Source organism: Oncorhynchus kisutch, unplaced genomic scaffold, assembly GCF_002021735.2.
Source record: "Oncorhynchus kisutch isolate 150728-3 unplaced genomic scaffold, Okis_V2 Okis03b-Okis08b_hom, whole genome shotgun sequence".
Lineage (NCBI taxonomy): Eukaryota > Metazoa > Chordata > Actinopteri > Salmoniformes > Salmonidae > Oncorhynchus > Oncorhynchus kisutch.
Window position 1 is genome coordinate 19,212,713 of NW_022261980.1, and position 15,954 is coordinate 19,228,666.

Here is a 15,954-nt window from a genome sequence, read left to right on the forward strand (position 1 = left end):
TATCCCTGGATGAACTCTGTGGCTCTAACTAACAAGTACTATCTAACTAACAAGTACTAGCCCTGGATTAACTCTCTGTCTCTTAACTAACAAGTACTAGCCCTGGATTAACTCTCTGTCTCTAACTAATAAATACTAGCCCTGGATTAACTCTGTGGCTCTAACTAATAAATACTAGCGCTGGATTAACTCTGTGGCTCTAACTAATAAATACTAGCCCTGGATTAACTCTGTGGCTCTAACTAATAAATACTAGCCCTGGATTAACTCTCAAATGAATCTCTCCCCTACATTTAAATCACCATCAAGACTAATGGCGTGACTAAGGGGCTGACTGAGGGACTGATTCTGACCAGTCACTAGGTTACGTAAACCTAATGACAGTGACTACAGAGGTTTAATGACACAGTGACTACAGAGGTTTAATGACACTGACTACAGAGGCCTGATGACACAGTGACTACAGAGGCCTAATGACACAGTGACTACAGAGGTCTAATAACACAGTGACTACAGAGGTTTAATGACACTGACTACAGAGGCCTGATAACACAGTGACACAGAGACCTAATGACACAGTGACTACAGAGGTCTAATGACACAGTGACTACAGAGGTTTAATGACACTGACTACAGAGGCCTGATGACACAGTAACTACAGAGGCCTAATGACACAGTGACTACAGAGGTTTAATGACACTGACTACAGAGGTCTAATGACACAGTGACTACATAGGTCTAATGACACAGTGACTACAGAGGTTTAATGACACAGTGACTACAGAGGCCTAATGACACAGTGACTACAGAGGTCTAATGACACAGTGACTACAGAGGTCTAATGACACAGTGACTACAAAGGTCTAATAACACTGTCATTAGACCTCTGTAGTCACTGTGTCATTAGACAGAACCAGGCTACCAGCAGACTAGAACCAGGCTACCAGCAGGCTAGAACCAGGCTATCTCCAGACTAGAACCAGGCTACCATCAGACTAGAACCAGGCTACCAGCAGGCTAGAACCAGAATACCAGCAGGCTAGAACCAGGCTATCGCCAGACTAGAACCAGGCTACCAGCAGGCTAGAACCAGGCTACCGGCAGGCTAGAACCAGACTACCAGCAGGCTAGAACCAGGCTACTGCCAGGCTAGAATCAGGTTACCACCAGACTAGAACCAGGCTAACAGCATGCTAGAACCAGGCTACTACCAGGCTAGAACCAAGCTACCAGCAGGGTAGAACCATGCTACTAGCAGGCTAGAACCAGTCTACCGCCAGGCTGGAACCAGGCTACCAGCAGGCTAGAACCAGGTTACCACCAGACTAGAACCAGACTATCTACAGACTAGAACCAGGCTACCAGCAGACTAGAACCAAGCTACCAGCAGGCTAGAACCATGCTACCAGCAGGCTAGAACCAAGCTACGTGCAGGCTAGAACCAGGCTACCGCCAGATTAGAACTAGGCTACCTGCAGACTGGAACCAGGCTACCAGCAGACTAGAACCATGCTACCAGCAGGCTAGAACCAGTCTACCGCCAGGCTGAAACCAGGCTACCAGCAGGCTAGAACCAGGTTACCACCAGACTAGAACCAGGCTCACTGCAGGCTAAAACCAGGCTACCAGCATACTAGAACCAAGCTACCAGCAGGCTAGAACCAGGCTACCACCAGGCTAGAACCAAGCTACCGCCAGGCTAGAACTAGGTTACCCCCAGACTAGAACCAGGTTACCAGCAGGCTAGAACCAGGCTACCGGCAGACTAGAACCAGGTTACCAGCAGGCTAGAACTAGCCTACCAGCAGGCTAGAACCAGGCTACAGCAACTTCCGGAAACATTGGAGGATACATTGTCAACATATATACAGCACCATAGTGTCATCAGAGAAACACATGAAGATTCAATAATGTTGTTTCAAATGCTTTTATTTCTATGTTTCAATCCAAAGTGATACAGAAAAGCACATTGTTCTGTACTACTAAATATTTATTTGATCTAAATCCGATAAGGCAATAAGACATGAGAAGCCGTGAATTATTGTGAATAACACACGGCTAATGATTTGAATGAACAGGACACTGGATAATGTGTCAGATGTATTGTAGACATCTTCACCTTTACTCTCCTCCTCCTGTGACTTGATGTCTTCCTCTCAGCAGCTGTAGAGTCGGTTGATCCTCAGGATGTCAGTGGTGGACATCCCCTGTCTCTGGCCGATGGACACGTCAGGGTTGGGGATGGGGGTGATGGTGTCCATCCCGTTGATAGAGAAGGCTGTTTTTCCATAGTGCATGACAGAGCTGTAGTCATAGGGAGTGTTCAGGTTGTTGGTGTTTTGTTTATCGAAGTTATTGGCCATGTAAGAGTCGATGTTACTCCAGTTGATTCTGATGTACTGGTCACGGTCGCTCCTGGTTTGTTCGTGCTGGAATCCCAGAGCGTGGAGGGTCTCGTGCTGAATGATGCCGAGAAAGATGCAGCCAACGCTGTTAACAGAGACCGTCTGTTTCCCTCCAATTCTCCCGAGAGAAGAGTAGCAGCCGCTCATACTCTCAAAGCTGATGTAGTCTTTCTGGTTGCCACGTGGCACAAAGCGAATGCAGGTCTTGCTGTGGAACGACTGGACGGCGTGCTCAATCTCCTTCATGTCGGAGGGAGTGAATCTGCTGTCTTCTATTGTGTAGGGCACTTCAATGTATCCACTAGAGGCTTTGTTCCACAGGCAGCTGTTTCCTCCTTGCATGCACTGCATGGCATTTCTGGTTCTTGGTACCACCAGGTCTCCCTCCATCAGCATCTCATCAGAGCCGTTATTAGCGGTCAGAATTCTCTCAGTGATGTCTACAGCCTCAAGGTGGTCTATCCACATGGCTGGTCCACTGTGGTCCATTTGGGCCTGAGAGAGGCCCAGTACCAGCAGCAGGATGGTGAGAGAGGGGCTTTGCTCCATCTTCAGTGTGTGGACAGATTCTGGATGGTTCCTTGGATCTGGCAGTGGACAGACTCTGGATGGCTCCTTGGATCTGGCAGTGGAGATACTCTAGATGTCTTGGTCTTTGAGATGCTTCGGAGAGGCTCCTTGGCACTGAGTCTTGATGTGTGATTCTGTCTGGTCAGTCCTGGGCTTTTATACAGACCTCTACAGGTGTGTCTGCAGGAGGATTAAGGGTTGGGGTCCATGTTGTTAGTTATAAATAAACTTCTGAAGGGAGGACTCCATCTACAGTTTACACAAGGATTCATTTACTAGGCTGGAGTTCTTGTTTAAAACCACCATTAGGACTACTGGGCCGGCTCCAGGCATAAGCGACATGAGCGGTCGCCGACCCCAAATATGTAATAATATAATTTTTGGGGGAAACTCAGTCAGGGTCTCAACCTACTGTTGAGAGTTAAATTAGTAGAATACACAAGGTGAATCAGCTGTTTTTCACTTGTTATGTCAGTCACTGACCCTCAATCAGCCAGATAACAATGTTTAGATTTTATTAGTCCGTATCACTCAGATATCATTAACATGGCAAAATGTGTACAACTGCAGAAAACTGGCTTTAAAAATGCAACATTTTCTCAACTCCCCATGGCAAAATGTGTAGAACTGCAGGGCATGTACTTTAACGTTCAAGAGAGGGGCCACAATATTTTTTTGATCCCTTGGTGGGGGGCCCCAGAAATGTTAGAACCGGGCCTGCAACACACACACACACACACACACCCACACACAGGTCGGTTTCCAGCTGGTCCAGTCTCCAGCTCATCCATTAGGGCTATTCTGGGTGGGACTAGCTCACTAATGCACCTCTCTTAGCCATGTTGTCAGTCCTCACTAAGGGTTAGAGCTGCTTTGTTTACAGGAAACACCCCACCCTGTTCTCATAGTTTATAAAATAGCTATCCTATTACCCAAATATACTGTTGTATCTTCATTAAAGTTACATGTGATTCATGAAAAGCACATCCATTTGTCCATCCAGATGATAATAAAGTTGATGAGATCAGCCATATGTCCCCCAGTATGATGAGATCAGCCATATGTCCCCCAGTATGATGAGATCAGCCATATGTCCCCCAGTATGATGAGATCAGCCATATGTCCCCCAGTATGATGAGATCAGCCATATGTCCCCCAGTATGATGAGATCAGCCATATGTCCCCCAGTATGATGAGATCAGCCATATGTCCCCCAGTATGATGAGATCAGCCGTATGTCCCCCAGTATGATGAGATCAGCCATATGTCCCCCAGTATGATGAGATCAGCCGTATGTCCCCCAGTATGATGAGATCAGCCGTATGTCCCCCAGTATGATGAGATCAGCCATATGTCCCCCAGTATGATGAGATCAGCCATATGTCCCCCAGTATGATGAGATCAGCCGTATGTCCCCCAGTATGATGAGATCAGCCATATGTCCCCCAGTATGATGAGATCAGCCATATGTCCCCCAGTATGATGAGATCAGCCATATGTCCCCCAGTATGATGAGATCAGCCGTATGTCCCCCAGTATGATGAGATCAGCCATATGTCCCCCAGTATGATGAGATCAGCCGTATGTCCCCCAGTATGATGAGATCAGCCGTATGTCCCCCAGTATGATGAGATCAGCCATATGTCCCCCAGTATGATGAGATCAGCCATATGTCCCTCAGTCAGTAGTATGATGAGATCAGCCATATGTCCCTCAGTCAGTAGTATGATGAGATCAGCCATATGTCCCTCAGTCAGTAGTATGATGAGATCAGCCATATGTCCCTCAGTCAGTAGTATGATGAGATCAGCCATATGTCCCTCAGTCAGTAGTATGATGAGATCAGCCATATGTCCCTCAGTCAGTAGTATGATGAGATCAGCCATATGTCCCTCAGTCAGTAGTATGATGAGATCAGCCATATGTCCCCCAGTATGATGAGATCAGCCATATGTCCCCCAGTATGATGAGATCAGCCATATGTCCCTCAGTCAGTAGTATGATGAGATCAGCTGTATGTCCCTCAGTCAGTAGTATGATACGGAGATCAGCCATATGTCCCTCAGTCAGTAGTATGATGGAGATCAGCCATATGTCCCTCAGTCAGTAGTATGATACGGAGATCAGCCATATGTCCCTCAGTCAGTAGTATGATGAGATCAGCCATATGTCCCTCAGTCAGTAGTATGATGGAGATTAGCCATATGTCCCTCAGTCAGTAGTATGATACGGAGATCAGCCATATGTCCCTCAGTCAGTAGTATGATGGAGATCAGCCATATGTCCCTCAGTCAGTAGTATGATATGGAGATCAGCCATATGTCCCTCAGTCAGTAGTATGATACGGAGATCAGCCATATGTCCCTCAGTCAGTAGTATGATGAGATCAGCCATATGTCCCTCAGTCAGTAGTATGATGGAGATCAGCCATATGTCCCTCAGTCAGTAGTATGATGGAGATCAGCCATATGTCCCTCAGTCAGTAGTATGATGAGATCAGCCATATGTCCCTCAGTCAGTAGTATGATGGAGATCAGCCATATGTCCCTCAGTCAGTAGTATGATGAGATCAGCCATATGTCCCTCAGTCAGTAGTATGATGGAGATCAGCCATATGTCCCTCAGTCAGTAGTATGATGGAGATCAGCCATATGTCCCTCAGTCAGTAGTATGATGAGATCAGCCATATGTCCCTCAGTCAGTAGTATGATGGAGATCAGCCATATGTCCCTCAGTCAGTAGTATAATGGAGATCAGCCATATGTCCCTCAGTCAGTAGTATGATGGAGATCAGCCATATGTCCCTCAGTCAGTAGTATGATGGAGATCAGCCATATGTCCCTCAGTCAGTAGTATGATGGAGATCAGCCATATGTCCCTCAGTCAGTAGTATGATGGAGATCAGCCATATGTCCCTCAGTCAGTAGTATGATGAGATCAGCTATATGTCCCTCAGTCAGTAGTATGATGGAGATCAGCCATATGTCCCTCAGTCAGTAGTATGATGAGATCAGCCATATGTCCCTCAGTCAGTAGTATGATGGAGATCAGCCATATGTCCCTCAGTCAGTAGTATGATGAGATCAGCCATATGTCCCTCAGTCAGTAGTATGATGGAGATCAGCCATATGTCCCTCAGTCAGTAGTATGATATGGAGATCAGCCATATGTCCCTCAGTCAGTAGTATGATGGAGATCAGCTGTATGTCCCTCAGTCAGTAGTATGATGAGATCAGCCATATGTCCCTCAGTCAGTAGTATGATGGAGATCAGCCATATGTCCCTCAGTCAGTAGTATGATGGAGATCAGCCATATGTCCCTCAGTCAGTAGTATGATGAGATCAGCCATATGTCCCTCAGTCAGTAGTATGATGGAGATCAGCCATATGTCCCTCAGTCAGTAGTATGATGGAGATCAGCTGTATGTCCCTCAATTCTGATCTTAATACCTTACTTTGACGTTGAAATTATCTTCTCTACTCAGAGTCTAGACTTGACGTAAGTGATTTGCCTGCTGGTTATGTAATGGCAATTCTGTTCCCCTACAGTTTAAGTTCAGACCATTTATTTCCCCTACAGTTTAAGGTCAGACCATTTCGTTTCCCTACAGTTTAAGTTCAGACCATTTCTTGCCCTTTCAGTTTAAGGTCAGACCATTTATTTCCCCTTGTATGACAATACAGTGTCCTACAGCTAGCCCATCCCCAATGTATCACAATACAGTGTCCTACAGCTAGCCCATCCCCCATGTATCAGCTAGCCCATCCCCCATGTATCACAATACAGTGTCCTACAGCTAGCCCATCCCCCATGTATCACAATACAGTGTCCTACAGCTAGCCCATCCCCCATGTATCACAATACAGTGTCTACAGCTAGCCCATCCCCCATGTATCACAATACAGTGTCCTACAGCTAGCCCATCCCCCATGTATCACAATACAGTGTCCTACAGCTAGCCCATCCCCCATGTATCACAATACAGTGTCCTACAGCTAGCCCATCCCCCATGTATCACAATACAGTGTCCTACAGCTAGCCCATCCCTCATGTATCACAATACAGTGTCCTACAGCTAGCCCATCCCTCATGTATCATAATACAGTGTCCTAAAGCTAGCCCATCCCCCATGTATCAGCTAGCCCATCCCCCATGTATCACAATACAGTGTCCTACAGCTAGCCCATCCCCCATGTATCAGCTAGCCCATCCCCCATGTATCACAATACAGTGTCCTACAGCTAGCCCATCCCCCATGTATCAGCTAGCCCATCCCCCATGTATCACAATACAGTGTCCTACAGCTAGCCCATCCCCCATGTATAACAATACAGTGTCCTACAGCTAGCCCATCCCTCATGTATCAGCTAGCCCATCCCCCATGTATCAGCTAGCCCATCCCCCATGTATCAGCTAGCCCATCCCCCATGTATCACAATACAGTGTCCTACAGCTAGCCCATCCCCCATGTATAACAATACAGTGTCCTACAGCTAGCCCATCCCCCATGTATCAGCTAGCCCATCCCCCATGTATCACAATACAGTGTCCTACAGCTAGCCCATCCCCCATGTATAACAATACAGTGTCCTACAGCTAGCCCATCCCTCATGTATCAGCTAGCCCATCCCCCATGTATCAGCTAGGCCATCCCCCATGTATCAGCTAGCCCATCCCCCATGTATCACAATACAGTGTCCTACAGCTAGCCCATCCCTCATGTATCACAATACAGTGTCTATAGCTAGCCCATCCCTCATGTATCACAATACAGTGTCCTATAGCTAGCCCATCCCCCATGAATCAGCTAGCTCATCCCCCATGTATCAGCTAGGCCATCCCCCATGTATCAGCTAGCCCATCCCCCATGTATCACAATACAGTGTCCTACAGCTATCCCATCCCCCATGTATCACAATACAGTGTCCTACAGCTAGCCCATCCCCCATGTATCACAATACAGTGTCCTACAGCTAGCCCATCCCCCATGTATCACAATACAGTGTCTACAGCTAGCCCATCCCCCATGTATCACAATAAGGTGTCCTACAACTAGCCCATCCCTCATGTATCACAATACAGTGTCCTACAGCTAGCCCATCCCCCATGTATCAGCTAGCCCATCCCCCATGTATCAGCCAGCCCATCCCCCATGTATCACAATACAGTGTCCTACAGCTAGCCCATCCCTCATGTATCACAATACAGTGTCCTACAGCTAGCCCATCCACCATGTATCACAATACAGTGTCTACAGCAAGCCCATCCCCCATGTATCAGCTAGCCGATCCCTCATGTATCACAATACAGTGTCCTATAGCTAGCCCATCCCCCATGTATCACAATACAGTGTCCTACAGCTAGCCCATCCCCCATGTATCACAATACAGTGTCTACAGCTAGCCCATCCCCCATGTATCACAATACAGTGTCCTACAGCTAGCCCATCCCCCATGTATCAGCTAGCCCATCCCCCATGTATCACAATACAGTGTCCTACAGCTAGCCCATCCCCCATGTGTCACAATACAGTGTCCTACAGCTAGCCCATCCCCCATGTATCACAATACAGTGTCCTACAGCTAGCCCATCCCCCATGTATCACAATACAGTGTCCTACAGCTAGCCCATCCCCCATGTATCACAATACAGTGTCCTACAGCTAGCCCATCCCCCATGTATCACAATACAGTGTCCTACAGCTAGCCCATCCCCCATGTATCAGCTAGCCCATCCCCCATGTATCACAATACAGTGTCCTACAGCTAGCCCATCCCCCATGTATCACAATACAGTGTCCTACAGCTAGGCCATCCCTCATGTATCACAATACAGTGTCTATAGCTAGCCCATCCCCCATGTATCACAATACAGTGTCTACAGCTAGCCCATCCCCCATGTATCAGCTAGCCCATCCCTCATGTATCACAATACAGTGTCCTACAGCTAGCCTATCCCCCATGTATCAGCTAGGCCATCCCCCATGTATCAGCTAGCCCATCCCCCATGTATCACAATACGGTGTCCTACAGCTAGCCCATTCCCCATGTATCACAATACAGTGTCCTACAGCTAGCCCATCCCCCATGTATCACAATACAGTGTCCTACAGCTAGCCCATCCCCCATGTATCTCAATAAGGTGTCCTACAGCTAGCCCATCCCCCATGTATCACAATACAGTGTCCTACAGCTAGCCCATCCCCCATGTATCACAATACAGTGTCTACAGCTAGCCCATCCTCCATGTATCAGCTAGCCCATCCCCCATGTATCACAATACAGTGTCCTACAGCTAGCCCATCCCCCATGTATCAGCTAGCCCATCCCCCATGTATCACAATACAGTGTCCTACAGCTAGCCCATCCCCCATGTATAACAATACAGTGTCCTACAGCTAGCCCATCCCTCATGTATCAGCTAGCCCATCCCCCATGTATCAGCTAGGCCATCCCCCATGTATCAGCTAGCCCATCCCCCATGTATCACAATACAGTGTCCTACAGCTAGCCCATCCCTCATGTATCACAATACAGTGTCTATAGCTAGCCCATCCCTCATGTATCACAATACAGTGTCCTATAGCTAGCCCATCCCCCATGTATCAGCTAGGCCATCCCCCATGTATCAGCTAGCCCATCCCCCATGTATCACAATACAGTGTCCTACAGCTATCCCATCCCCCATGTATCACAATACAGTGTCCTACAGCTAGCCCATCCCCCATGTATCACAATACAGTGTCCTACAGCTAGCCCATCCCCCATGTATCACAATACAGTGTCTACAGCTAGCCCATCCCCCATGTATCACAATAAGGTGTCCTACAGCTAGCCCATCCCTCATGTATCACAATACAGTGTCCTACAGCTAGCCCATCCCCCATGTGTCACAATACAGTGTCCTACAGCTAGCCCATCCCCCATGTATCACAATACAGTGTCCTACAGCTAGCCCATCCCCCATGTATCAGCTAGCCCATCCCCCATGTATCACAATACAGTGTCCTACAGCTAGCCCATCCCCCATGTATCACAATACAGTGTCTACAGCTAGCCCAAATCAAATCAAATCAAATGTATTTATATAGCCCTTCGTACATCAGCTGATATCTCAAAGTGCTGTACAGAAACCCAGCCTAAAACCCCAAACAGCAAGCAATGCAGGTGTAGAAGCACGGGGGCTAGGAAGAACTCCCTAGAAAGGCCAATACCTAGGAAGAAACCTAGAGAGGAACCAGGCTATGTGGGGTGGCCAGTCCTCTTCTGGCTGTGCCGGGTGGAGATTATAACAGAACATGGCCAAGATGTTCAAATGTTTATAAATGACCAGCATGGTCGAATAATAATAAGGCAGAACAGTTGAAACTGGAGCAGCAGCACAGTCAGGTGGAAGTTGAAACTGGAGCAGCAGCATGGCCAGGTGGACTGGGGACAGCAAGGAGTCATCATGTCAGGTAGTCCTGGGGCATGGTCCTAGGGCTCAGGTCAGTTGAAACTGGAACAGCAGCATGGCCAGGTGGACTGGGGACAGCAAGGAGTCATCATGTCAGGTAGTCCTGGGGCATGGTCCTAGGGCTCAGGTCCTCCGAGAGAGAGAAAGAAAGAGAGAAGGAGAGAATTAGAGAACGCACACTTAGATTCACACAGGACACCGAATAGGACAGGAGAAGTACTCCAGATATAACAAACTGACCCCAGCCCCCCGACACATAAACTACTGCAGCATAAATACTGGAGGCTGAGACAGGAGGGGTCAGGAGACACTGTGGCCCCATCCGAGGACACCCCCGGACAGGGCCAAACAGCCCATCCCCCATGTATCACAATACAGTGTCCTACAGCTAGCCCATCCCCCATGTATCAGCTAGCCCATCCCCCATGTATCACAATACAGTGTCCTACAGCTAGCCCATCCCCCATGTGTCACAATACAGTGTCCTACAGCTAGCCCATCCCCCATGTATCACAATACAGTGTCCTACAGCTAGCCCATCCCCCATGTATCACAATACAGTGTCCTACAGCTAGCCCATCCCCCATGTATCACAATACAGTGTCCTACAGCTAGCCCATCCCCCATGTATCACAATACAGTGTCCTACAGCTAGCCCATCCCCCATGTATCACAATACAGTGTCCTACATCTAGCCCATCCCCCATGTATCACAATACAGTGTCTACAGCTAGCCCATCCCCCATGTATCAGCTAGCCCATCCCTCATGTATCACAATACAGTGTCCTACAGCTAGCCTATCCCCCATGTATCAGCTAGCCCATCCCCCATGTATCACAATACAGTGTCCTACAGCTAGCCCATCCCCCATGTATCAGCTAGCCCATCCCCCATGTATCACAATACAGTGTCCTACAGCTAGCCCATCCCCCATGTATCACAATACAGTGTCCTACAGCTAGCCCATCCCCCATGTATCTCAATAAGGTGTCCTACAGCTAGCCCATCCCCCATGTATCACAATACAGTGTCCTACAGCTAGCCCATCCCCCATGTATCACAATACAGTGTCCTACAGCTAGCCCATCCCCCATGTATCTCAATAAGGTGTCCTACAGCTAGCCCATCCCCCATGTATCACAATACAGTGTCTACAGCTAGCCCATCCCCCATGTATCAGCTAGCCCATCCCCCATGTATCACAATACAGTGTCTACAGCTAGCCCATCCCTCATGTATCACAATACAGTGTCTACAGCTAGCCCATCCCCCATGTATCACAATACAGTGTCCTATAGCTAGCCCATCCCCCGTGTATCAGCTAGCCCATCCCCCATGTATCACAATACAGTGTCCTACAGCTAGCCCATCCCCCATGTATCACAATACAGTGTCCTACAGCTAGCCCATCCCCCATGTATCACAATACAGTGTCCTACAGCTATCCTGAAGCTAATGCCACAAGTTATACAGCTGATCCTTCATGTGGTTGGTATCCAAGCTGTGTATGAGACGGGCGAGCAGGTTTACAGACGTATTCCTAGTGTGTCTGTGTGTGTGTGTGTGTGTGCATGTTGACCCTGTGAGAATTGAAGCAGAGGAGGAGAGGTGTAGATCAGTTCAGCTGGTACCCTGCCAGGGGGTGCAGACCCTGCAAGGCTGGCAAGTAGTGCACTATGTAGGGAATAGGGTGCCATTTGGGATGCAGGCAAGAGATCATTACACTGTGTCCTGTACCCAGCCTGTACCCACTGCTACCCAGCCTCTCTCTGTCCTGTACCCAGCCTGTACCCACTGCTACCCAGCCTCTCTCTGTCCTGTACCCAGCCTGTAACCACTGCTACCCAGCCTCTCTCTGTCCTGTACCCAGCCTGTAACTACTGCTACCCAGCCTCTCTCTGTCCTGTACCCAGCCTGTACCCACTGCTACCCAGTCTCTCTCTGTCCTGTACCCAGCCTGTACCCATTTCTACCCATTCTCTCTCTGTCCTGTACCCAGCCTGTACGCACTGCTACCCAGCCTCTCTCTGTCCTGTACCCAGCCTGTACCCACTGCTACCCAGCCTCTCTCTGTCCTGTTCCCAGCCTGTACCCACTGCTACCCAGCCTCTCTCTGTCCTGTACCCAGCCTGTACCCACTGCTACCCAGCCTCTCTCTGTCCTGTACCCAGCCTGTACCCACTGCTACCCAGCCTCTCTCTGTCCTGTACCCAGCCTGTACCCACTGCTACCCAGCCTCTCTCTGTCCTGTACCCAGCCTGTACCCACTGCTACCCAGCCTCTCTCTGTCCTGTACCCAGCCTGTACCCACTGCTACCCAGCCTCTCTCTGTCCTGTACCCAGCCTGTACCCACTGCTACCCAGCCTCTCTCTGTCCTGTACCCAGCCTGTAACCACTGCTACCCAGCCTCTCTCTGTCCTGTACCCAGCCTGTAACTACTGCTACCCAGCCTCTCTCTGTCCTGTACCCAGCCTGTACCCACTGCTATCCAGTCTCTCTCTGTCCTGTACCCAGCCTGTACCCACTTCTACCCATTCTCTCTCTGTCCTGTACCCAGCCTGTACCCACTGCTACCCAGCCTCTCTCTGTCCTGTACCCAGCCTATACCCACTGCTACCCAGCCTCTCTCTGTCCTGTTCCCAGCCTGTACCCACTGCTACCCAGCCTCTCTCTGTCCTGTACCCAGCCTGTACCCACTGCTACCCAGCCTCTCTCTGTCCTGTACCCAGCCTGTACCCACTGCTACCCAGCCTCTCTCTGTCCTGTACCCAGCCTGTACCCACTGCTACCCAGCCTCTCTCTGTCCTGTACCCAGCCTGTACCCACTGCTACCCAGCCTCTCTCTGTCCTGTACCCAGCCTGTACACACTGTTACCCAGCCGTATCCCTGACTGTATCCCTGACATAAACCATGCCTGCCTCAAAGGCTCTGTTCAAAGGCTCATGTGTTTGTGAGGAGAGAAGAAGAAGTGAGGGTCAGGGGACAGCTGTAAATGGAAGGTTCTGTCAGCTGTACCTGGAAGGTTCTGTCAGCTGTACCTGGAAGGTTCTGTCAGCTGTAAATGGAAGGTTCTGTCAGCTGTACCTGGAAGGTTCTGTCAGCTGTACCTGGAAGGTTCTGTCAGCTGTACCTGGAAGGTTCTGTCAGCTGTACCTGGAAGGTTCTGTCAGCTGTACCTGGAAGGTTCTGTCAGCTGTACCTGGAAGGTTCTGTCAGCTGTACCTGGAAGGTTCTGTCAGCTGTACCTGGAAGGTTCTGTCTGCTGGAACTGGAAGGTTCTGTCAGCTGGAACTGGAAGGTTCTGTCAGCTGTACCTGGAAGGTTCTGTCAGCTGTACCTGGAAGGTTCTGTCAGCTGTACCTGGAAGGTTCTGTCAGCTGTACCTGGAAGGTTCTGTCTGCTGGAACTGGAAGGTTCTGTCAGCTGTACCTGGAAGGTTCTGTCAGCTGTACCTGGAAGGTTCCTTCCAGCTGTACCTGGAAGGATCTGTCAGCTGTACCTGGAAGGTTCTGTCAGCTGTACCTGGAAGGTTCTGTCAGCTGTACCTGGAAGGTTCTGTCAGCTGTACCTGGAAGGTTCTGTCAGCTGTACCTGGAAGGTTCTGTCAGCTGTACCTGGAAGGTTCTGTCAGCTGTACCTGGAAGGTTCTGTCAGCTGTAACTGGAAGGTTCTGTCAGCTGTACCTGGAAGGTTCTGTCAGCTGTACCTGGAAGGTTCTGTCAGCTGTACCTGGAAGGTTCTGTCAGCTGTACCTGGAAGGTTCTGTCAGCTGTACCTGGAAGGTTCTGTCAGCTGTACCTGGAAGGTTCTGTCAGCTGGAACTGGAAGGTTCTGTCAGCTGTACCTGGAAGGTTCTGTCAGCTGTACCTGGAAGGTTCTGTCAGCTGTACCTGGAAGGTTCTGTCAGCTGTACCTGGAAGGTTCTGTCAGCTGTACCTGGAAGGTTCTGTCTGCTGGAACTGGAAGGTTCTGTCAGCTGTACCTGGAAGGTTCTGTCAGCTGTACCTGGAAGGTTCTGTCAGCTGTACCTGGAAGGTTCTGTCAGCTGTACCTGGAAGAACCAAGAATGTTGTATTTTCATCTGTTTGAAGCTGGTGTCCAAAACCACAAGTAAAAGATACAATAACTACACTTCAGAACAGGAAGAATAGAAATAGCGCACATAGAACAGATCTACCGCTTCTTAGACTTGCTTTCAATGCGAATGACGGATCTATAACTCCCAGTTCTGTGCATTTGGCCGGGTCGCTCCTAAAAGTGACATATAGCAGCATACAGTCGTCCAATTGTATAAAAAGAGGGAAGGTATATTTTTCTGACTTCACTGGAAAGTTATGAAAGGTTACATTTGCCTTCGTATAAATCTGTCTAAACGTGTCCTTACCAATGAGAAGTGTCTTTTTGACGTTGTGGATGTTACTATTAAAGTGTCCTGTCTGTGTTTCTCTTTAGGTATAGTATTTTCCACGCTGGTGTTTGGCCCAGCCTGTGGCTTCATATTAGGATCCCTCTGCACCAAAGTCTATGTGGACGCTGTCTTCATCGACACAAGTCAGTACCTGTTACCTAGTAATATGTCCAGAGTTGGTGTCAATTCTACATCAATTCCAGTCAATTCCAAAAGGAGACCAAATTCCAAATGTTCCCAATTGAAAAAGTGTTGAATAGAATTGGAATAGGAATTTCAGTGTACTTCCTAATATTGACTGGAATTTAAATGGAATTGATCCCAACCCTGACCATTTCTTTAATACAGTAATGTGGCATTGTACTGCGATGTCTTGATCATTTGAAGTATATGGAAGTGATCCCTGTGTCAAAACATGTTTAACACACATGCAAGCATAGCCTACTGGGTATCTCTCCCATTCAGACAACAATATGGTACAATATACACTAGAACTTCTGGCTGCATTCTCCACCATATGTAGCACTGTGTCTCTCTTTTCCTTGGTTTCTACTGCTGTGTGACAAAAACAGTGTTATATTTCTTCCTCCTGGAGTCTCTGCTGTGTATATATATAATCTTTGTTCCGTCTGGAGTCTCTACTGTGTATATATATAATCTTTGTTCCCCCTGGAGTCTCTACTGTGTATATATATAATCTTTGTTCCCCCTGGAGTCTCTACTGTATATATATATAATCTTTGTTCCCTCTGGAGTTTCTACTGTGTATATATATAATCTTTGTTCCCCCTGGAGTCTCTACTGTATATATATATAATCTTTGTTCCCTCTGGAGTTTCTACTGTATATATATATAATCTTTGTTCCCTCTGGAGTTTCTACTGTGTATATATATAATCTTTGTTCCGTCTGGAGTCTCTACTGTGTATATATATAATCTTTGTTCCCCCTGGAGTCTCTACTGTATATATATATAATCTTTGTTCCCTCTGGAGTTTCTACTGTGTATATATATAATCTTTGTTCCCTCTGGAGTCTCTACTGTGTATATATATAATCTTTGTTCCCCCTGGAGTCTCTACTGTATATATATATAATCTTTGTTCCCTCTG

General features: G+C 48.2%; 2 protein-coding genes across 2 annotated transcripts in view; one reads left to right on the forward strand and one right to left on the reverse strand.

Annotated features, from left to right (window-relative positions):
- The window catches only part of LOC109886248 (solute carrier organic anion transporter family member 3A1-like), a 62,835-nt gene that overhangs the window by 12,109 nt on the left and 34,772 nt on the right, over window positions 1-15,954 (forward strand). Inside the window, exon 3 of the mRNA XM_031812470.1 lies at window positions 14,887-14,985. Within this exon, the coding sequence (XP_031668330.1) occupies window positions 14,887-14,985 (99 nt within the window). The remainder of the gene's footprint in view (window positions 1-14,886; window positions 14,986-15,954) is intronic.
- On the reverse strand, window positions 2,157-3,131 carry LOC109886249 (high choriolytic enzyme 1-like). Its single transcript, XM_020477971.2, has one exon. It carries the CDS (start codon window positions 2,952-2,954, stop codon window positions 2,157-2,159), a length of 798 nt encoding a protein of 265 aa, XP_020333560.1. The 5' UTR covers window positions 2,955-3,131.